The sequence below is a fragment of the Microcaecilia unicolor genome, chromosome 7 (assembly GCF_901765095.1).
Source record: "Microcaecilia unicolor chromosome 7, aMicUni1.1, whole genome shotgun sequence".
Taxonomy (NCBI): domain Eukaryota; kingdom Metazoa; phylum Chordata; class Amphibia; order Gymnophiona; family Siphonopidae; genus Microcaecilia; species Microcaecilia unicolor.
Genome location: NC_044037.1, coordinates 50296780 through 50321013, shown reverse-complemented (window position 1 = coordinate 50321013; position 24234 = coordinate 50296780). Strand labels below are relative to the sequence as shown.

The following is a 24234-nucleotide window of genomic DNA, read 5'->3' as shown; positions in this document are numbered from 1 at the left end:
CATTAATGCAAAAATTGAAAAATGCCATTTTTATGACTGCAGTAAAAATGGCCTTAGTACACGAGAACAAGAAAAAGCAAAATAACCCAGATTCGTTATCTAACTGGTAATTTCCAAAGAAACACTATGCCAATATGTAGAATATATTATTTATTATATAGATGATAATAACAATAATACTTAGTGGTCCTTTTACTAATGCTTAGCATGGCTAAGTGTCACGTGGTCCATAGGTATAAAATACGATGCGCAGCACTTAGTGCACGCTAAGATTTAGTAAAAGGGTCCTTTAGTGAGAAGGCAAGCAAACACACAATAAATACCATAAGATAACACAAAGGATAAATATATCACTGAGAGTTACACAAAATAGAAATATGTAAATATAGATTATATATATCTGTCAGTGCTGAGAATTATACCTGAGAACCAAAAGCCAAATATCAGTCTAAATAAACTAATGATCATGATCTAAACCAGCCTATGGCAGTAATAGAAATAATAATCTAAATCCCCACACTGTAGAAGTCAACCCCAGCTTCTCACCATAGGACACTTGCTTCGTAGCTGCCCTCCGGTAGATGCAGGGTCCTGCTCCTAGCTCCAGCTGTGACCAGCAAGCTTATCAGGATAAAAGTGGCAGTTTATCTTTCAGCTAGCCTAGGCAATTAGTCTTTAGCACAGATAGGCAGCTGATCCTCAGCTTACTTCTCTGTAACAAGATTGTATAGGGAGGCTCAGGGCATAGGAACTATGAGACAGTGTCTTCCCAGAGTTATTCACGGAGCGTCCACTCTTGTCCCATTCTAAGCAAATTCTAATTACTTTGTATTTCAAAAGTTCTAAGGAGACCTCAGTCCACTGTCCTCAGGTGACTTTTATGGCCCAATCAGGACATACATTCCTTCTGTCCGGTAGATGAAATTCAGGCCTTCTAAGACAGAGAAGTCCTCTGTTGATCCAGAGCATATTGGTGCCTTAGCCAGGGGTCCCACAAACATTATCACATACGTGAGGGCTATATCTGTCCGGTAACCAGCTTCACCCCCCTGAGATGAAGTACAGATGTTCTATGTGCTAAGTGTCCTTGGACTGATAGAGAAACAGGAAATGTCCAAGCAGTCATGATAGTCTTGTTCACTGAGATGATTCAGGTTCAGGCCTGTATATGGACATAGGCCTCAGTAGCACATAAAGTGACACACTGGGGACACTCCTACAAAATTAAGGTGACTAATTTGCAATCAGTGACTGGAGTGCTGGTGAAGGATAAACTTTATGTGAATAGATGGTTGGAATATATGGAAAATCAATTTAGGAGAAATACTTTAAGATTCTTATTTCCCTACACGTTACCTAATGTCTTCATTAGATATGATAAAAGAAATATATGATAGAAGTACTGCATATGACATCACAGACATTGCCACCTATAACAAGGGCCCAATATTTGTTACTTACAAGAAGTTCAGGGCTGGAGGGCCAGCAAGAGGATAATATCTCTCCAATGATGAGTTACTGATTTTTTTGAATCATCTTTAGAGGCTATAAATCAAAGACCTACTCTGTGACATTTGTGCTTGAGCATGACCAGAATGCAGTTCTTTATTTGTATTTTTGTGCAATTAATTCTTTGTTTATGGGTTCAAAGACTTATCTAGGTTGACTCAAAAAAAGCATCAAACATTTTTGGCTGTACAAACCAGTATTCTTGCCCTTGGAGCTACTTTTTTTTCCTGTGATTTCTGTGAACATGTGTGGTGGGTTTTCAAGCAAAATTTACCTATTTTTGACCCAAACAACTGTTAGATTTTATCGTAGAAGAGGATGAACCAAGTATTACTGTATGATGTTCCAGTGATCACTGTTATGGCTGGCAGGAGTTAATAACCGGTAGTTAGGTTCGTCTTTAGAGAGTTACACTTTTTCTTTAGTTTCTATTTTCCTAGGTTTTTGCCTTCTCTTTTGTGAGCTAAAGTTCAGTATTTTGATTATCTTGTTCCAATTGTGTATTGGGATATAGTTGGAGACTTCCTTTTGTTTGCTGTAATATCACAACAATATTTGGTGATTGAAAATGAAAATTCTATAAATAAAAAACGGATTTTGTTCCCTTAATTCCAATCTCCTCCTACTATTGCTACTATTGAGGTGCCCTGTGTTTAACTCTGCTTATTCTGTGATACAGGCTGTATTATATTTTCACATGTGGACAGGTATATTAGTGAAAGTAGATTGTTGGATGAGTTTGTGAACCATAAAACATTTGTCAGTTCCCTTTTTAAAACTATCATGGGAAGAAGACCTCCGACTGAATATTACCTGGCTCAAGAATGTTGCAGAATAAATAAGACATGGAAATATTTGTCACAAGCTTCTACTGTACAACAACTTCATAAGGGACTATGATACTGTTGGTGATGTAGCAACCTCAGTTAACAAGGGTAGATATTTCTGAATTTCATTCCAGCCTTGCAATATGAGAATTATATAATTTATTTATTCCTTTTGTCAGCTCAAATAATTGTGCTATCTGAAATGTTGAAGTTTAAGGGTAGCATGATGGTTCAATTAGCTTTAGGCCACTCTGAATACAGACCATGGATCTTGATGCTATGAGCATCAAAAAAGAAGAACCAAAGAAATCCCACAAGTCATTAAGGTGTGCTAATGTTTTTAGCTCGTGCTAAAAATCAATAGGTGCTAAATGCTGAGACGCCCATAGGAATATAATGGGCATTTAGCACCAGCTGATTTTTAGCTCACCTTAGTACAATACCCTCACAGTGGAAATGACCAAACAGAGGATGGTGATCCAGCAAAGCTGTCCTTTATTATGGTAGATCACATGAATCTCTGGTGATAAGGTACATATGGACTCAAAGGTAATTTCTACTGTGTTTTGTTTAACTATTCTTGATGCTATGAACCATTTTAAAGCTCAGTAGAAATGTGCTGAAAGAGTTATTTATTACTCAGCCACCTCAAGCTCCATCGTTAGCATTTTCTCCCATTGTATATAATTTAACAGAAATCACAGTGAAGGAGCAACCTGGAAAAAAAATTGATATAATATGTAATCTGATCAGTCAATGAATTCCTTACTTTTTCTTTACATTTATTTATATATTTATGACATTTATATCGCACAAATTCAAGTTCAATTTAGCTAACAAGCAAGAGGGGTCATTAGAAATCTCTCTATATAAAAGGCAACACCAACGTTCTATGAAGCCTCCAGCCGGAAGTGTGAAGGGGGAGAGATATCCAGTTTCCCTATGAGTGTCTGCCCCGCCCTCTCTGTAACACAGTCAGTGAAGGAAAACAGCAGAGCACGAAATCAGATCGCTGGCTCTGTAACAGTGAAGGACTCAGAGGGGGAAGGGGAGAGAGGCCAGAGGGCAGGGACACACACACTCCCACATGCACACAGAAGAAAACATTGCTAGCCCCCGTTTCATTTGCATCAGAAACAGGGCTTTTTTACTAGTATAAAATAAAATTCATAAACCCATACATTTCAAGAAAGGAGAAGCAAGATAAAGAGCCATAAATACATAAAATCTGATAATAGAGCATACAGAAATAAATGGAAGGGGAATTCAAACAAAAAACAAAATTCAAGAAGGCAAAATTTGAAAGTTGGATTATTATAAAAAGAAAAGGCTTAGGGAGATGTGGAGGGGCATTTTCAGTATGATGTCTAAGTGGTCACCTGGTCATTTAGGGCACCTTTTTGTGCCTTATTCATTATAAAAACAAGTCTAGACCAAAATGTTGAAGTTCTCACCCTAGATATTTTCATTTTGTTCAATTATGGCTGTAAAATGTCCAAGCGTTAAGCACGCCCTAAGCCCTCCTTCAAAATGCCCCCAACATGCCCTCTTGTGATTTTGACACATTGTAGACGAAATGCATAGATAAACGTCTGCAAAATAAGTTTTGAAAAAACTGATTTGGATGTTTTGAGAAAAGATCTGTCCAAATGGTGCTTTATGATTATTTTTGTATGTTTTTCTCTTTAAAAAAATGAGCCCCATATATTTTAACATGTACCATTAAGGGTGAGTATCCTTCCAAAATAATGTTATAATAATAATAATAATAATAATAAGATAAAGCTTTTGTTTCACATATATTTTTGAAGTTTTAAAAAAGTTTTTGTTCTGACATTAATTTATAATTGTAGATAATTGTAAAAAAATGCAAAATTTTAGTGTGGCATAATTATTTTACTTGTGTTTTTCAATCTAGATGACATCATAAAGCTTCGCTGGAATAAGCAAACAGATCAGCATCCTACATTAAACAAAATGAAACAACAATTTAGACCCAGAAATGTCAACCAGAAAACTACATTTCTTGGTGGCAATCTTCAAAATCAACCAGGTAAGCATTTTTCTCTTTGAATCTTTAGCTTTATTGCTCCTTTGGGTTTCAGCTCAGTGGTAGCCTGCCCTAAATGAACTATAGTACCTTAAGCTTTCCTTCACAGCTACCTGAGGTTTTTCCCTTGTATCCCCTCCTCTCATCACATATCAGGATGCCCTCTGGAACTTGCAACAACTACACTAAAGTCAATCAGGAAGTTGCACTGGTGAGTGATGTCTGGGTCTCCCTTCCTCTGTCCCTACCTCTTGGAGGTTGTGAACAGTGCCAGTGCCCCAAGTCCCAACCTGCTTAGGAGTAGGGTTACGATCTGGGAATCAAAACTATGGTCTCCCACATAACAGGTCTTGCTCCTTAAAGCAATTTTTAATGTAACATAGCAATACTGAGTACCATTTTAGCATCATCTTTTAGGTCAATTTTATTTATTTAATAAGGCTTGATATATCACCAACTACACTATGGTTGTGACTCTGGGCAAGTCACTTAACCCTCCATTGCCCCTGGTACAAATAAGTACCTGAATATGCTCTGTAAACCGCTTTGAATGTAGTTGCAAAAACCACAGAAAGGCGGTATATCAAGTCCCATTTCCCTTCCCTCCCTTCCCTGGTGCTGCTAAGCAGTGTACAAACAGTCCATAAAAAAGAGAACAGAGAGTCGCATAGATGGGAAGAAAGGGTCAAAAGAGATAGCTAGGGAAGGAAGCAATGGGGATAGCGATCACTTGTGATGTCCATAGGTGTTCTGGAATAACCAAGTCTTGGTCTGTTTTTTAAATTTGGGAAATGAGGGTTCGAGTCTGATTTCTAAATGTAAGAAGTTCAATAGCTGTGGTCCAGTGTAACTAAAGTCAGTGTCACAGGAAATATCTAGACCAAGAGTGTTCATCCTTAGCCCTCGCCAGGTTGAGTTTTCATGATTTCCATAATGAATATGCATGAGATCTATTTGCATAAGTGGAGGCAGTGCAAAGATCACATACATATTCATTAGGAAAATCCTGAAAACCAGGGGATGGGGAGAAGGGGGAGGAAGTTGTATAAGAGCCTGTTGAGATGAGCATAGTTTACATGGGTTTGAGAGGAATTAGTAGGTTGGAGAGATTAGGGCAGAATGTGTGAGGCATTTATAAACCAGGGTGAGAATTTTAAACTTGACATGTACAGAAACAGGGAGCTAAGGTTTGGAGACCAGAAGTAGATAAATATGAGCAAAGTGATGGGCATTATAGAAGAGCTTGACTGCAGTAGAGCTCTTCTATAATGCCCATCACATTTAAGACTAGAAAGTGGTAGGCCAGAGTAGACAACATTACAGTTGTCTAAATGAGTTGTGACCAGGGAGAGAATTAATGTCCAAATAAGGGTGAGTGTAAAAATGGTTTCACTGTATGCAGGGGCGTAGCCAGACACCCAATTTTGGGTGGGCCTGGGCCCAAGATGGGTGGGCAGAAGAACCTCGCCCCGTCCCACAGGTGATTTGGTCTCGCCTTCTCTCGCCTGCATGCCATATGGTCTCTCAAACATCCCCCCTCTCCCGTATACCTTTTAAATAGCAGATTTTCACCAGCAGCGAGAAGCAACTAATACACACTGCTCTTGTTGGCCCCACACACTTCCCTCTGATGCAGCTTCCTGCTTCCACCTAGGCAGAAATACATCAGAGGGAAGGCTGTGGGGCCTGTGCGAGCAGTATGTATGTCACTGCTCACTGCAGGCAAAGATCTGCTACTTACAAGGTATGCAGGAGGGACATTTATTGGGAGTTTTCGGCTGGTGGGGCTTGGGGATCCCTGCCAGCGACATCATAGATATGCTGCTACTGGGAGGGCCTAAACCCAAAGTGGGTGGGCCTGGGCCCACCCAAGCCCACCCTTGTCTACGCCACTGACTGAATGGACTCTATACAATGCAAAGAAAGAGGGTTACTACACTGCATCTAATTGATTTTTGAAGGATAGTTTGGAATCAAAGGTAATACCTAATCTTGACAGACTCACTGAAAAGAAAGAAATGACCATTGATGGAGAGCAGTGAAGGTGTTCCATTTTAATTTTATGGAAATCAAAAAAGATAATTACATTTTTAAGAATGTCACATAAATATCTCCACTGACACTGAATTCATGAGGTTAGAGAGAAGGATTTTGAATGGGAGCTGCCTTTCAAAGACCCATGTTCCAGTAAAACTGATGAGCCTTCTTTGACTTAGTTCTTTCTTCCTCCTGACTCTCATCCTAGGATTATTCTAAAGCTCAAGGTTGATCTCATATACACACAGGAGAAGAGTTTGGTTGGAATTCAGGAGAATCCCACCTTGGTGACTATACTGATCAGCAATTCTCTTTTGAAGCACAAATTTCATAAGCGGTCCATATTTTTTCTGGGCATTGCAATAATTTAGATCAGTTTCCTCCTTCCTTACTCTAAATCTCATCATTCTTCTACACACTCATGTAACCTCGAGGTTGGATTATTGCAGCATGGTATATGCAGGTCTTCCAGACACCCTTCTGATACATTTCAAATCAGTATAAAATACTGAAGTTTATCTCCGTCAGGTCCATAGATCAGATCACTCCACTCCTGTGCCAGCAGCATTGTCTCATTGCTTTTCGGATACAATTTAAAATACTGATTCTTGCTCATAGGACAATGCTATTTACATGTGCTGTCCTCCCTATCTTGCATCCCTCCTCACTCCCTACTTGTCTTCATGTTTTCTCTGTTGCTCCAGTATGCTTAGTCTCGATATATCTCTATCTTCTTTGGCCCATCTCAACCTTAATAGACACTCAGCCTGATTTTTCATTGACACCTTGTCTATGGAATCACCTACACGTGAATCATCTCATGTTACATTTAAGGTAGCCTAAAAACCTATCTCCTTACTCAAGCTTTCAGGCAGAGGCGTAGCTAGATGGGGTGCAAGAGGAACAGCTGCTCATCCAAATGGATTTTGAATTAAATGGTGCCTATGCAGCTCAGCTCTTCAGCCTTGCACCAGTGCCTATTTTACAAAAGGTCTGATCCCCCTGAAAACAAAACCTGGCTACGCTTCTGCTTTTACAGTGCTCTGTGCACACTGGCCCGTGAGGGTCAGTGTGCACAGAGCAGTTTTATATCTTTCCTATGTTTCCTTCTGCTCTATTCCCTGGCTATATTTTATCTACTTTTGGTACTTTCTTGTCTAATGAATTTTGTGTTCCTTTCTACCTTATGAATTTTTATGTAAACCACCTTGTTTTGTTTCCAAGAAAGGTGGTATATCAAGCACAATAGAATAAATGTGAGTACCAGGGGCAGTATGGGTAAAAGGCAAATTGGTTCCCTACTCTCTGTTTGAAATTGGAAATGGAAAAGAGTTACTTCAAATAGCTAAAGAGTAGATTTAATAGCTGGAGTCATAAGAGAGGATTGACAAATTTGTAAAGCTGCTATAGAGTTGTTGCCTAACACAATTGGTAGCAGGAATTCATCCGCAGCAATGTGATAGGAGAAATATTCTAGTTCTTCTCCTGAAAAGAGTCTTCATCCAGATGTTCAGGTACCACAGGGAAACCCTAAGATGGTTCCTGGCAAAGAATGTCTTTGCTAAGGAGTGGTTGTGGAAGAAACCTCTAATATACAGATTTCTAGGGACTTTCCTTCTCTTCTCAGGTGTCCAGTATCACCCCTTCCCTTCCTTCTCCTCCTCATGTATCCAGTATCACCCCATCCTTCCCATCCATCCCAGATGTCCAGCATATCCCATTCCTCTTGATCTCCCCAAGGTATCCCATCTCCCCTTCCCTAACTGTAATGCCCAACATCTCATCTCTCCTTCCTTCAACCTCTTGTCCAGCATGTAATCTCTCCTTCTCTACCCACTCCTTCCCTCCCCCTGTCCAGCCTCTCCACTCTCTTTCCTTTCCCCTGCCAGACCTGCCACCACCCTGTTTCTGCCTGGGCTGAAAAAAGCAAAATTAAATGAGCACAGTGTGGGGTCTTCCAGCATTGACCTAAGCTCAAATGCTGCTGTATCCCACTGCCACTGATGCAGTGTTCCTGCCAAAAGGGATGGGCACAGCAGGGTTTCAGCACGGGCTTGTGCTAAAAGACCTTGTGCTGTGCTAGGTTAGCATTGAAGTTCTGTTTACCTGTCATGCCAGAACTGCATTGCCATCCCCCAATTTCTACCATCCTAGTCAGACACCCACTTTGCCTAATGGTAGAGCTGGCCTGAAAGAGAGAGAAAGAGCCTGATCCTATGTAAAGCACTCCACCTACACAAGGTCTTGAAGCATATATTCTCCCCATCCCTCTGGACCCAGAAGATAAGCTATAGCCTGTTGCCTCTGAATACATCTAGTATGGAAAGGTGTGTAGGAAGTTGGCTCCATTTCTCTAATCTATAGAGTGGAGGAGTAGCCTAATGGCTAAAGCACCAAGATGACCAACCAAGGAAACCTGGTTGAAATCCCACTGCTGCGCCTTTTAATCTTGGGCAAGTGAGTGAGTTTCTGTGGAGCGCTATTGGAATACTGAATGTATAGGGTTTCAGACTCTGTTTTATTGTTTTTCTCATTCACTCCGTTGATTCACAGTGAATGCTTGATTAGAAAAAGGATGAAAGTTTTCATGTACCAATGGAACATCATATTGCATTTTTTAATACACAAGAAAAGAGATGGATCATTGAAAAGATAAGGAGGAAATATATATTTATATATATGTTTTCAAATATTTACACCAATGGTGATTATCGGGGGTGTTGATGTTCTGTTGATGACTCTGAGTCTAGCAGATGGGGGGGGGGTGCAATTGAGCATTTTAATGATTGTGAGGGGGGTTGTTTGCACTGATTTTTGTTTAATAGCTATGTAAAACTTGTAAGATCTAGAACATTGTAATATTTGTATCAACAACTTATAGTATGGGAATTGCATATTGACCATTGTTGATTTATATATTTTTTTATTTTTTGTTACATTTGTACCCTGCGCTTTCCCACTCATGGCAGGCTCAATGCGGCTTACATGGGGCAACGTAGGGTTAAGTGACTTGCCTAGAGTCACAAGGAGCTGCCTGTGCCTGAAGTGGGAATTGAACTCAGCTCCTCAGTTCCCCAGGACCAAAGTCCACCACTTAACCACTAGGCCATGATGAATAGGCATGAGAGGGTCTGAATACAATGGAGGTAGTAGACATGAAAATCTCTCTCATGCATATTCATTAGGGATATTCTGAAAACCTGACCCATTGGTGGCCCTTGAGGGCAGGGAGTGAAGACCAAGGATCTAGGCCATTTTGGCAGTTCCCACCTAGTAAAGGTAAAGCAGCAATCTAAAACTTTTTATCCCTCGGATTGCTCTCATTTAGAACCATATATTTTCCACATGCATGCTACAATTTCTGAAAACTAAAGAGCATAAGAATAACCATACTGGGTCAGACCAATGGTCCATCCAGCCCAGTATTCTGCTTCCAGCAGTGGCCAATCCAGGTGACAAGTACCTGGCAGAAAACCAATTAGTAGCAACAATCCATGGTGGCTTCCCCATGTCCATCTCCTTGTACAGTGCTCAATGGTGAGAATCAATTTTTGACATTGATTACTGCATGGCGACCCTTAACAAACCTTACCTGTTCCCCCACAACTAAGTGCAGAATATAAACTGCCAAACTGTCAGCCAAAATTTTTGTCATAAACCTGAGGTCTACATTAATTAAAGAAATGGGTCTATAGGACTCTGGGTACAAAGGATCTGTACTAGGTTTAGTGAGTACTATGATAAAAACCTGATTCATAAATGGTGGATGCTCCTGATTATTGATAGCCTGAATATAAAAGGATGCTAACATTTCTTTCTGGTTCCTCTACAGCTTAAACAGAAAGACCAAAGTCAGTTTAGGGGAAATATTGGCTAAGTTGGTTTGTGGGTTTATGGGCATGGGCTAGCCTGAAGGCCTAGTGACAGCATTCCTTAGTGAAAAATCTGGGTTTCAGTTTTATGCCTAACTATTGCTCATGGGCCCAGTAGGATCTAGGCACATTGAATTCATGGGTACATGTGTACTTGAGTTTGCAAGAAAGTTAAATGGAGAAAGGGGGGAGGCACGGTGAAAGTGGCAGTGAACATGGTTGTGGTCTGTTCCAACTGGAATGGGGGAAGTTTAATCAAATCCTCAAAATTCTTCTGTTTTTTTTTTTTTTGTAGGATACCAGAGAATTGGAAGAAGATTTACCGGTAAACAACAAAGGTATTTTGAAACAGAGCAGAATATTGACAAAACTAGTCCTGAGAACACAACATCTGATGAATTAAATGACACAAGCCATTCAAATCAAATGGTAAGAAAAATGAATAAAATCTGACAATTTTTGAAATAAATTTCACATAAATACATCTTTTCACAAGTTTTGTTCATACATGATAGGAAACACACCTCCTTTAAAATAACATTCTATGGTTGTCCTTCAGAGCATGTCTGGGTTTCTATTGCGTTTTGGGATTTTCAGTTAATCAGTCTTTTCTTTTACCTCACCTCTATTGTTGCTATCTGTGCGCATACTTTTCTCTATGCAGACCCTTGCTTGATTTCAAAATGAAAATACACTTTGAAAAGTACATGAGTACATGTATGCCTGTTATTCAGCGCCAAACTGACCATGTTTAACAGTTAAAATAGGCTGTATAAATAGCAAGCCTATCTTAAGCGGTTAGCACTGAATATCAAATTAACTATTTAAGTTGTTGAGGTTGAACATGAAACTGGATATTCAATGATGGTCACCACAAAAGCGCTGCCCACTGTTCGATGAATATTAGGAGGAATCTGTATTTAGACCTGGTACTTGTCATATCCTGGTTATAGAAAGGTTCTCTGACAGAGCAGTTCTCCAGTGGAGGGAGTAAGGGAAGTAACAGTATGTACTCTTACAATATAAAAGTTTTTAAAAATAAATAAAGAAGTAAAGAAAAGAAAATTACATACAACTATAATAGAAAGGTAGATGTTTTTTGGAAGCAGACCCAACATGGACTGTGTTTAAGCACTTTGCCTGCGTCAAGGGTCAATATGTGTTGGACCAAACTTATGGGCCTTATATTAAGCCGCGTAGGTGCCTACACACGCCCAACGTGCGTCAATTTGGAATTACCACCAGGCTACCATGTGGCCTGTGCAGTAATTTCAGTTTTTGCATGCGTCTACTACACATGCTGGTAAAAATAATTTTATTTTCCGGCGTATGGTCGGTAATCAGCATTTGAATGCGCGTTGATGGATGGTTAATGCTTGAGACCTTACCGCTAAGTGAATGGGTGGCAGTAAGGTCTCAGATCCAAAATGGACGCGTGCCAATTTTCATTTTGCCGCATGTCCATTTTTGCCCCCCTCCCCCCCAAAAAAAGGTATTTTTTACAGGTGCGCTGAAAAATGGATCGGCACGCGTCTAAAACATGCACCTAAACTAGCACAGGCCACTTTTCAGTGCACCTTAGATCAAGAGTCAGCAGACAATAGCAGACTTCTGCTCAGAGGTTCATTTGGGCTCTTTCTTTTAAGATAATGAACATTTTGTATATTATCTACCAGTAGAAGTTTGGGAGCCTGGATTATTATCTACTGGTAAAAGTTTAGTCCAACACATATTAACCCTGACACAGGCAAAGTACTGAAACACAGTTCATATCGGGTCCGTTTCAATAAATTTCTATCGTCTTTATGATCCTGAATCCTACTTTCCATGGCCAACTCCATTTCTGTTTTGTGCTGCTCCAAATACTTTCCCTTTCAAGTTCGTATTTAAAAGATTCAGTCTACACTTTTATGAATACTATGTACATTAAGGTTTCAGTGGTCTGAGATTCAGAATATGGAATGGGGTGTGCCTCAAGAATTACCAATATCCCTTTTATGATTTATAATCTTTGGGAGATATGGTGAGATGGTTTGGTTTCTCCTTTTATGCTTACACTGATGATATTCAACTTATTTTACCGATTGCTGGGGATGGGACTAGTCAACAGGTTGAGGTCTCTAATGTATGATGGCATTAGCTGGCTGGTTTGCCTCAAGTGGTTTAGTGTGGAATGTGAGTAAATCGGCAATGCTGTTTTAATTCAATTTAATTTAGTTAGGCATTTATAACCCACTTTACCAACAAGTTCTAAGCGGTTTACATTTAACAGTATGTTATCAAAAGATGAACTAACATTAATTAGTATTAACAGGTGCTGGTCAGAGTAGATTATGGCAAGTTACTTTTTTGGGGGTGCTAGGGGTTATTCTGAAAGATGACTGAATTGGGCAGTACCGAGTTTCTAATGTGAGATAAGTTTATGGTAAATTACAACTTACTCAAAAATTAAGACCAATTTTGAATGAAGACCTGTTTAGGACAGTGGTACAAGCAGTTGTTATCTGCTCTTTTGATTATAGTAATGCTTATATGGGGGTTACCAGGGAAATTGCTGAGGCACCTTCAAGACAGCTGAGAGGAGATATGATAGACTAGGGGGCACACAATGAAGCTACGAAGTAGTAAATTTTAAACAAATCAGAGAAAAGAATTCTTCACTCAATGTGTAATTAAACTCTGGAATTTGTTGCCAGAGAATGTGGTAAAAGCAGTTAGCTTAGTGGGGTTTAAAAAAGGTTTGGATAACTCCCTAAAAGAAAAGTCCATAAGCCATTATTAAGATGGACTTGGGGAAAATTCACTTTATTTCTAGGATAAACAGCATAAAATATATTGAACTGTTTTGGGATCTTACCAGGTACTTGGAGTGGAGGAGTAGCCTAATGGTTAGTGCAGTGGACTTTGATCTTGGGGAACTGAGTTCAATTCCAACTGCAACTCCTTGTGACTCTGGGCAAATCACTTAACCCTCCATTGCCTCTGGTATAAAAAAAGTACCTGAATATATGTAAACCACCTTGAATGTAGTTGCAAAAACCTCAGAAAGGCAGTATATCAAATCCCATTTCCCATACTTGTAACAAGGATTGGCCACTGTTGGAAATAGGATGTTGGGCTTGATGAACTTTTGGTCTGTCCCAGTATAGCAATGCTTTTGTTCTTATGTTCTTAAGTTGCGCAGAACACATTGCAAGATTTTGGTTGAAAAGTAAGAAAAAAGCTAGTGCCTTCCAAATGTTATGTCAATTACATTGGCTATTGATTCTTGAGTGTAGTAACATTAAAATCTTATTATTACTATAATCTAGCAGTATCAAACAGTGTCTAAATATTGTTGTAGAGAATTCCGATATTGCTCTTAATTCATTACACCATATTTACTAAGTATGGCTGGAAGGGAAATTGGGGGAGGGAGGGAATTTTCTTTCTATCTTTTTGAAAATGTTGAGTATTGTTTGTCAGTCTTTATGACAAATGTTTAATCTTTGTGTTTTTATATGTCTTCATAAACTGCTGAAGTTGTAGCTGTCTGTAACTCTGAAGTTTAACAAAGTATACAAGTACAAACAAAAATCTTATTGTTAACTTTTAAGATATTTAGAGGTCCTTTTACAAAGGCACAGCAAAAAGTGGTCTGCGGTAGTGTGGGAGTGTCTTTTTGGTACGCGCTGGGCATGCTGCCTGGTTACCACCGGAGTAGAGTAGGAGCGTTTTCCTAAGGGCTGCCCTCTGAAATGGCCGCACAGCAAGTACTTTACTTGCCGCATGGCTATTTCCTGCAGAAAAGCAAGACATACCTTTTACCCACTGTGGTAAAAGGGAGGCCTCGGTGCCCGTCAAAAACACGCTAATGCCAGCGCAGGTCCCCTTTTGACGCAGCTTGGTAAGAGGGGCCCAGAGTGCCTTGTGACCCTTTTTCCCAAAAGGATCAGGAATTTAGCAGTCATTCTGCATTTTCCTCCTAGTGGCTGTTACGGTAAGCCAAAACCTAGGAGTTGGAAAATAACTGAAAACCCTCTATGCTGGGAAAGCCAATGGTACCAGCCAAACAAATTCTGCCAATTCCCTAGAGGTCTCAACACTTTCATACATGCCAAGAGTCTTCAACTGCAGGGATTAAAATGTATATATCTTTATAACACAGGTATGGAATACTTAAGATTATGACGGCTGTAGGACACCAGTGCTACATATACTACACATATTTATAGAAAATATGATGTAATATATCTAGAATCTGAAAATAATTAGTCTAATGGTATAGAAGAACTCATGTTTGATATTTTATCTAATATTTTGACCTATGTATTTAATAGGAAACCGAAAAAGATACAGTAGATGTAAATAGTTCTAGCACAGTGCTACCGGAAGGACAAAAGACATTCAGACCAAAAGGCACAACACAAAGACGGTAAGGAATCAGAAAACTTACAAGTGATTTTTAGTTGAAAAAAAGTTACATTTTGCTAGATAGATGGGCTAAACATTAATGTGGAGGAAATTTCATTAAAGATTGTTTGTGAAATATTGTTTAAAAAAACATCTATTTTGTGCCTATTTTATAAAGGCAATATAGGCATATGACATCCTAATCTGTTTTTAATTTAAATATAGTATTTCTTTTGAATAGTTATTTTTTTTTCTTCTTTCAACAGTGGACCTATTGCACCACTGACGAGAAGATCAACGTTCCAACAAAGGCGACGCCAGAATAAATACAACTTGAACAGAGGGGTCAGTGGATATCTCCCTTTTTGTTCTTCTATTTATTGTCTTTGTAAGAGGCGGGCCCGGTTTTAGGGCCTAATCCAGACATTTTCCAGGCGAGATTTTTTTGTTGTTGTTTTGGAGGGGAAAGATGATGGCGATAATGGAGTCATCATCCCAGTTTTTATCCAATATTTTTGTTCTAAGACCAAAGAAAAAAAAAAGCCTGTGAAACTGTAGAACAACCAATGAAATGGCTTCAACTATGGAGGTTCTCTGGTTATGAAGGTGTAGGCCAAGTAGCCAACAACCATCTGCCACCTATCTAAGGGTTCCAGATGTTCACCTTAACTGTGTTAGTGGGGACTATGTCCAAGTTGTCCTTCTATATGGTCTGGTTACATTATTTCTTTGGGATTGGGGGTTTTCTCTGTTTTGTGAGGGTATATATATATATATATATATATATATATATATATATATATATATATATATATATATATATATATAGAGAGAGAGAGAGAGAGAGAGAGAGAGAGAGAGAGAGAGAGAGAGAGAGAGGCATATGGGGACCCTTTGTAAGGGAGTCCCCAAGCTTCTAGTATCCTTGTGGACCATACTTGTCTGTTATCAAGGATATATTCTCTGGTGTCTTTGTCTACTGCCAATTTGGAAAATGAGATCATCTTAGCTAACATCATTAAAATCAGTGGGCCAACTGCCATTTTCCAAGCTAGAGGCAGTTAGAGACATTCTCAAAGGACCATAGATGCCCTGGGTCCCAGTTTTCTCTCAGTGCTGATTTTTTTGTTTGTTTGTTTGATCCAATCCTTGCTGTATCAAAAATAAATAAAGCACACAAAAAGCCTGTGGTAAGAAATAGAATCTTTGCACTGAGCCATTATAATTTAATTTATTAGAATAGCTTAATGATTTTTTTAAACCCCACTTGATGCAAATCTTAGCAAACAATTAATTCTCTAAAAAAGAGCATTTCTAGGGAATTAATACCATGTGCTTAAGTGAATCAAATTGCTTGTAAGCTACCTGGGATCACTAGTAATAGGCAGTCTATAAATGTTTTAAATAAATATGTCTATATTAACAAATACTGGGAAAACTTTTAAACAAAGTACAAACTCTTTAAACAAAACACCAACGTACTCCCTGTTGTTCAATCAATGCAATTTTACCAAAATTTTTCAATTTCTTTAATTTATAAATATAAACAAATATAGACAGTACAAAACATACAACCCCAAAGTACCCTCAGTACTCCTAAAGATCTCCCCTAACCAATTCCAGTCACTCACACACATACATAATCCGTATCCCAGCTGTTGTTAAATGCACACAGATAAATACAAGTAAATACAGATTTCATAGTCACTTTCTTCTCTGCTGCATATTCCAAAATCCAAAGCCAACAAGCTCAAGGGACTGTCCGTAATAACCGTCCTTTTAAATGTTCAGCGTAAAAGCCATAACTGTATATCCAGTATGGTACTACGTCAGTCAAAAGATCTGCTCAGTCAAACTTCAAATGCTGGCAACACTCCATGCTGTTAAGGAGCTTCATATTTTAAGCATCCAAATATATAATCCACTGTGTGATGAGAACGTCAGTGATTAAAGGATCCGGCTACTGGGGGCACCTTCAGCGCGTCCTTAATCAGAACATATTCTCACACTCGGTTCTCAATGCGAGACCGCATTTCACTCTTGGCTTCTTCAGGAGAACCACAACCGACAACCCAGCAGGCTGTTTCCCAAATCTACGTGGTCAGGAAATGGTGAGCGTCGTCATTTCCTTTTGACTGACGTAGTACCATACTGGATATACAGTTATGTCTTTTACGCTGAACATTTAAAAGGACGGTTATTACGGACAGTCCCTTGAGCTTGTTGGCTTTGGATTTTGGAATATGCAGCAGAGAAGAAAGTGACTATGAAATCTGTATTTACTTGTATTTATCTGTGTGCATTTAACAACAGCTGGGATACGGATTATGTATGTGTGTGAGTGACTGGAACTGGTTAGGGTAGATCTTTAGGAGTACTGAGGGTACTTTGGGGTTGTATGTTTTGTATTGTCTATATTTGTTTATATTTATAAATTAAAGAAATTGAAAAATTTTGGTAAAATTGCATTGATTGAACAACAGGGAGTACGATGGTGTTTTGTTTAAATAAATATGTGACTAGATTTCTTGACATTCTGGCCAGCTTTTAATAGTGCATATACAATAATTTCATTATGTTTATTGCTTTATTTTCCCCTTTATTAGGCTTAAAATTTTAGAAGGAATACCATTGTACATTTAAAGGGTGCCTACAGCTAAGCATCACTTGAGTGTGTAAATGTACAGAATGCTGTCACCCTGCCAGGTGACTTTAACGTATATGCAGCAGGGGCAGCAGAACAACAAAGAGTTATTCTGTAAAGGTGCACATAAGTGGCATATGCATAAATGCAAGAGAAGGAGTGTTCATATGGATGAAACATGAGAGGGACATAGGTGGAGCTGCCACTTATGCAGGCAGCCGGGGCGGCCCAACCATTAGGCCACCTGAGGTGGGGGCCTCAGGCAGCACTCTTTCAGGAGTGCAATTTCCCCCTTCCTTCCTCCGCCCCGTTCCCCGAGTTTACCTTCTTTCTTCATGTTTCAAAAGCTGGTAGCGGCAGGTGCGATTTGTTGGATTATTTGTAGTAAATAATTAGCAGATTTTAGTACACACAGCTTCAGCTTTAGAAATGTTAATTTCTATTCTTCATCTCTCTCTCATTCACCCCAGAATAATTCACTGCTGAGTCACTTTAAAGTTGAAGTAACAAAACATCTGTTTACTCACAGTTTGTAGTTAGATTATAATCAGACAGGCTTATATATACTTATTACTATACATTTGTATTATCAGCTCCTTCCATGTGCTTAGATGGTAATGGATGCTCACACCACCATAGATCCTCTCAGGTTAGGAGAGATCATGAGCTCCATGTGCTCCATGTGCTGCATGTGCTGCATCTAACCCCCACAGGAAGTTGCATAGCTGTGTGACCTCTCTAAGTAATTCACATCAGAGGTCACAGAGTAATCACAGAGAAATAATAGGTGACAGGCAATGCATGTAAAAATACAATACATTCCAACAAACCCCTTCTCATGCATAACTGTCATGCAATTATTTATTCATACAAAGTCCAAGCTTTATACGCAGATTCACAAAATGTTCTCTGGGTAACGGTTTGGTCATGATGTCAGCTGTCATCTCACTGGTGTGACAATAGTGTAGACTGATGACCCCTTCTTTCGCCAACTCTCGCACGTTGTGGTATTTCGTTGCGATGTGCTTGGTACGTGACTGAACCTTGTCATTCTGTGACAATCGGATGCAGCTCTGATTATCTTCCATTATCTGGATTGGTCTCTTTTCAGCTATTCCGAAATCCAGCAAAAGTTTTTCAATCCACATCAGTTCTCTGCACGCTTCCGATACGGCCACATATTCAGCTTCTGTAGAAGACAAACTCACAATACTTTGTTTATGACTGGCCCATGAAATTTGTACATTTCCATACATAAACACATATCCACTTGTGGATTTATAATTAGAATGATCCCCTGCCCAATCTGAATCACAGTAACATATTAGTTTTGGATTACTATTGGCTGAAATCTTTAATTTACAATCAATGGTACCCTTTAAATACCTTACCATCCTTTTAACTGCAGTCCAATCTGATTTGGTAGGTGAGCTGACCCTTCTGCTCAAAATTCCTACTGCATTTGCTATATCAGCCCTGTATGTGGTAGCTAGATATAAAAACTTACCTATGGCTGATCTATATTGGATGTTATCTGGTAAAGGTTCTCTTACTGTTTCATCCTTCAGAAAATCAGTGATCATGGGAGTGCTTACAACTTGGGCATCTTGCATACCTAAACTTTCAATAAGCTCATTTATTTTCTGCTTCTGGCTTAGAAGATAAGAACCATCATTTTGTTTCTCAATTTCTATACCAAGATAGTATGACACATTTCCAAGTTCTTTTATCTCAACATTGTGGTTTAAATATTTTACAATGTCCTTGTACTCTTGCTCACTTTTGCTTGCAATGAGCAGATCATCAACAAAAGCTAAAATGTATGCATATTGTCCATTTGTGCACCTAGTGTACAAGCATTTATCTGCTTCACCTTGCTTAAATCCTAAATTTGTCAATATTTCATGCAATTTATCATTCCAACATTTTGCACTTTGCTTTAATCCATAAAGACCTTTGTTTAATTTACACACTAGCTGTCTTTGTTTTGTATTTATGAAACCTGTTGGTTGTTCCATGTACAAGTCTTCAGTTATTTCTCCGTGAAGAAATGCTGTTTTCACATCAATGTGGTTGACTTGCATGCCTTTTGAGACTGCAATGCTCAGAAGTGTTCTTATTGTCGTGTGTTTCACTACAGGTGCAAACACTTCATCAAAATCTTCTCCATATTTTTGAAGATATCCCTTTGCCACTAATCCGGCTTTATACCTTTCCACTTTTCCTTGTGCATTCCTTTTTAACTTGAATACCCATTTGCATCCTATAGCTTTCTTGCCAGGAGGTAATTTTGTAAGAATCCAAGTATTATTTTTATCCAATGCATCAATTTCTTCTTGTGCAGCTTTATGCCATTCAGCAGCTTCTTCTGCTGGCATTTTCTCAATCTCATCCCATGTTAAGGGCTCTTGAGCTTCTGCTGACTTTGTTAGGTAAGACAGTCTTGGGGGTGGAACACCTTTGTTTTCCCTGGATGAGCGTCTGACAACAGGTTGGTCTGACCTTTCCGCATCCTCTAAATCTGAGAGTCCTTCTCCAATTGATTCCCCTTCTCCAACTGTACTGTCTTCTTCAATGATCCTTTCTGTGTCTGCTTCCTCTGCCTGTTCCTCGTTAGATACAGATGAGTTGCTTTCAGACATCTGCCTTGGTATGGCATTTATATACACTGGCATGTCTATTATGGTTCTAGTTTCATATTCTGGATGATAAGGCTCATCTGGGATAATCCAGCCTTTATCAACCCTTTTGTTTTCATCAAAATATGTAACATGTCTTATGCCAACAATGCCAGTTTTCAGATTCAAAATTCTATATCCTTTGTGTCCTGGAGTATAGCCAACTAAAATGCCCCTTTCTGTTGTGGAATCCAGCTTATGCCTTCTTTGCTTTGGTATATGAGCATATGCTGTACTTCCAAATGTTCTTATGTGTGACAGGTTTGGCTTCCTACCATGCCATGTCTCATGTGGTGTGCGCTCAGCGCCTTTAGTTGGCATTCTGTTTTGTAGGTACACTGCTGTGAGAATGGCTTCCCCCCATAGTCTTTTAGGGAGATTGCTATCTGACAGCATACACCTGGTCATTTCCACAAGTGACCTAAATTTTCTCTCTGCAACAGAATTTTGCTCTGGTGTATAAGCTACTGTTGTGATATGTTGAATGCCTTCTTGTTCTAGAAATGTGCGCATGCTTTGTGAAGTGAACTCACCACCATTGTCGGTCTGAAGAACCTTTGGTTTTCTTTCAAATTTATTGCTCACCATGGCTACGTATTTCTTCAGCATGTCTGTGACTTGACTTTTCTCTTTCAGCAAATAGGCCACACAGTATCTAGAGAAATCATCCAAGAATATTAGCACAAATCTGTTATTTCCCAATGATGGGATATTAAACGGTCCACATAAGTCACTGTGTATTAAGTCCAGCACTTTATTACTCCTATTTCCTGTGTATGCAGGAAATGAGGGTCTCACACCTTTTTGAGTAACACAGTCTATGCATTTCTCCATATTACCAGCATCTGCACTTATCTGAATGCCGGTGGCCAGTTGCTTACTGTAAAGATCCTGGATCACCTTAGAATCACGATGTCCCAGGCGGTGGTGCCAGATTTCCAGACTACATTTACCATCATTCTTCCCCACTTGCGCCAGATGTGAGGCTTCACCTGAAATGTTCAGCTTATAAACATCATTATGCATAAAAGCTTCAGCATACACTTCATCATTTTTAGAGATTGTGCACTTACTGTTTTCAAAATGAATCGCAAATCCCTTCTTATCTAATGTAGATACACTAAGCATATTGCAAACTGCTTGGGGAATATACAAGACATCACTTACAGGAATTTCTTTAACTTCATTAGACACTTTGCATTTTAAGAATCCAATACCTTTTGCTTGGATCTTAGCAGTCCCTGCGTTTGCAGTTTTAAGAATACCTTCCTCTGGACACATTTCCTGAAAGAAATTCTTACAATTGGTTAAATGGCATGTGCTCCCTGAATCCAAAATCCAAGTACTTTCATTTGAATTATTATTTACCATAGTCAAAGATTTTTCTGCCATTAGAAAGCCCTTGTGTTTATCTTTGTCCTTCATACATTTCCTGGTTTGAAAATTCTTTAGTTCCATTGGCTTAGGTGAGCTAGAGGGAGTGTTTTGTGTTTCCTTACACCATTTAGATACATGTCCCTCCTTTCCACATGAGTAGCAAATCAGCTTGCCCTTGGGTGGAGTTTTCCCATAGCTCCGCCTTCCTCTGTTCTTTGCCAAGAAATTTGTTTCATTTCTCTCTGACTTGCTTTGAGAACACATCTCCTCAGAATCATTTATTATGCATTCCTGCCTTAGTTTTGATGTTGCCTGTTCAAAAGATTGCCCTTCAATGGCCTCATTTACAGACCTAAAAACATCAAACTTCTTTGATAGTGAGGTAAAAAGAAATGCTCTTTTCAATGCATCACACATGGGAATTCCTGAAAGTTCTAACTTTTGAAATGAAGACATAAGATGCATAATGTGATCATTACATTTACTTTTATCCCTTAATTTGGTTTCATTCAACTCTGCCAGCCAAATTGGTTGCTGCTTTGCATATGTAGTTGCATACATAGTTCTCAGTTTATATAAAATGTCCTTTGGTGTATCTTTTCCCTCCACTAATATGGCTTGTTTCTCTGAGAGAGCTTCCAAAAGCATGCACTTCACATAATAGTTTGCACTGTCCCATTCAGCCATATTTTCAGCTGTTCTGTCTTGGTCTAAGCATATATCTAATCTTTTTGCTCGAAGGAGACATATGAATCTTAGTTCCCACTGCCGATAATTAAACTCAGTTAATTTAGGCACCTTGAGAGAATAGAAAAATGGTGAATTTCTTCCCTCAGCCATTTTCTTAGCCTTCTGTCTGCTGTGTGGGGGGAGAGAGAGACAGACTGAATCTTTCCTTTAAAACTTAAGAGAAAAATGTGGCCTTTTTTTCTGCCTGGTAATATTTCTCTTCTTTTTCAATTCCTGGCCCCTGGGCCCATAACCCTTTTGTTGGATTATTTGTAGTAAATAATTAGCAGATTTTAGTACACACAGCTTCAGCTTTAGAAATGTTAATTTCTATTCTTCATCTCTCTCTCATTCACCCCAGAATAATTCACTGCTGAGTCACTTTAAAGTTGAAGTAACAAAACATCTGTTTACTCACAGTTTGTAGTTAGATTATAATCAGACAGGCTTATATATACTTATTACTATACATTTGTATTATCAGCTCCTTCCATGTGCTTAGATGGTAATGGATGCTCACACCACCATAGATCCTCTCAGGTTAGGAGAGATCATGAGCTCCATGTGCTCCATGTGCTGCATGTGCTGCATCTAACCCCCACAGGAAGTTGCATAGCTGTGTGACCTCTCTAAGTAATTCACATCAGAGGTCACAGAGTAATCACAGAGAAATAATAGGTGACAGGCAATGCATGTAAAAATACAATACATTCCAACACGATTCCCACACCCTGACATGCTGCCGGCACCCGCCTCTTCTCTTTACTACAACTGCCTTTCTGATGTAAATTCCTGCTTCCTCAGAGGCTGCACAGTAGAGAAGAGGCTGGTGCCAGCGGCAGGGCAGGGTATGGGAATCGCTGCCACTGCTGGCTTTTGGAACATGAAGAAAGAAGATAAACTTGGGGAATGGGGTAGAAGAAGGAAGTGGGAAGATGCCAGAACTTGGTTTTGGGGGGGGGGGGGGCAGCATCTTGGCCGGGGGGGGGGGGAAAGGGGCATAGCCAGACACCCACTTTTGGGTGGGCCTGGGCCCAAGATGGGTGGGCAGAAGAACTCCGCCTTGTCCCACAAGTGATATGGTCTTGCCCTCTCTCACCTGCATGCCATATGGTCTCTCAAACACCTCCCCTCCTCCGCATACCTTTTAAATAGCAGATTTTCACCGGCAGCGAGCAGCAAGTAATACACACTGCTCATGTTGGTCCCACAGCCTTGCCTCTGATGCAACTTCCTGTTTCTGCATAGGCGGGAATACATCAGAGGGAAGGCTGTGGGGCTGGTGCGAGCAGTATGTATCAGTTGCTGCTCACTGCAGGCAAAGATCTGCTATTTACAAGGTATGCAGGAGGGACAGTTGTTGGGAGTTTTCAACTGGTGGGGCTTGGGGATCCCTACCAGTCACATCATAGGTGTGCTGCTACTGGGTGGGCCTGAGTCCAAATTGGGTGGGCCTGGGCCAATCCAGGCTCACCCTTGGCTACGCCACCAGGTGGGTAGCATCTCAGCCATGCTTCAGGTGCCATCTTGCCTCGGGCCGCCCCTGCATGCAGCCTACAGAATACTGTAAGTTATGAAGGCTCTTGTAGTATTTTCATGACTGCCGTTACACCAGATCTATGGCTGATGTAACTTGGCTGTGTATGTAGGTATCAATACCAGGTTATGATAGTATTCTGTGATGGATTCCAAGCACCCAGATGCTGTAATAGAATAAGCTTTCACCACAAGGCGTCAGGGAGGCGCTCGCTTATAGAATTGCCCCTTTAATGCTAACTCTGCATTACAAAATTGCTTTTGTTAGTACTGTATAACAGAGTCGCAAGACATACTGGTTAGGCTGCAAGAAACCGATAATCAGGTCAAAGAGCTGTTATTTACATATGTGACAGATTTTTTAACACTACAGCAACTGAGCTTTCTGTTATTTTGTATATTTAGGTAAGATTACAGCAAACAGCAATCAATGCAGCAGTAAGACGACTGAAGATAAGGAGGTAGCAGCTACTTACTTTCAGGGTCAGCCCTCTCAGAATGTGTACTAGGTATTTGCCTAGAGTGGAAAATTTGTAGGGAGGGAGAGGGAAGGGAGCAGCAAGTTAGGCAGCACTTTAATACT

The 24234-nt window shown here is 39.7% G+C and overlaps 1 protein-coding gene across 2 annotated transcripts in view; it reads left to right on the top strand.

Annotated features, from left to right (window-relative positions):
- LOC115474577 (UAP56-interacting factor-like) overlaps positions 1–24234 on the top strand; it is a 46890-nt gene that overhangs the window by 7615 nt on the left and 15041 nt on the right. For both annotated transcript variants that reach the window (XM_030210100.1, XM_030210101.1), the window contains exons 2-6: positions 4255–4389; positions 10591–10724; positions 14615–14709; positions 14954–15032; positions 24057–24112. In XM_030210100.1, the coding sequence (XP_030065960.1) occupies positions 4255–4389; positions 10591–10724; positions 14615–14709; positions 14954–15032; positions 24057–24112 (499 nt within the window). The remainder of the gene's footprint in view (positions 1–4254; positions 4390–10590; positions 10725–14614; positions 14710–14953; positions 15033–24056; positions 24113–24234) is intronic.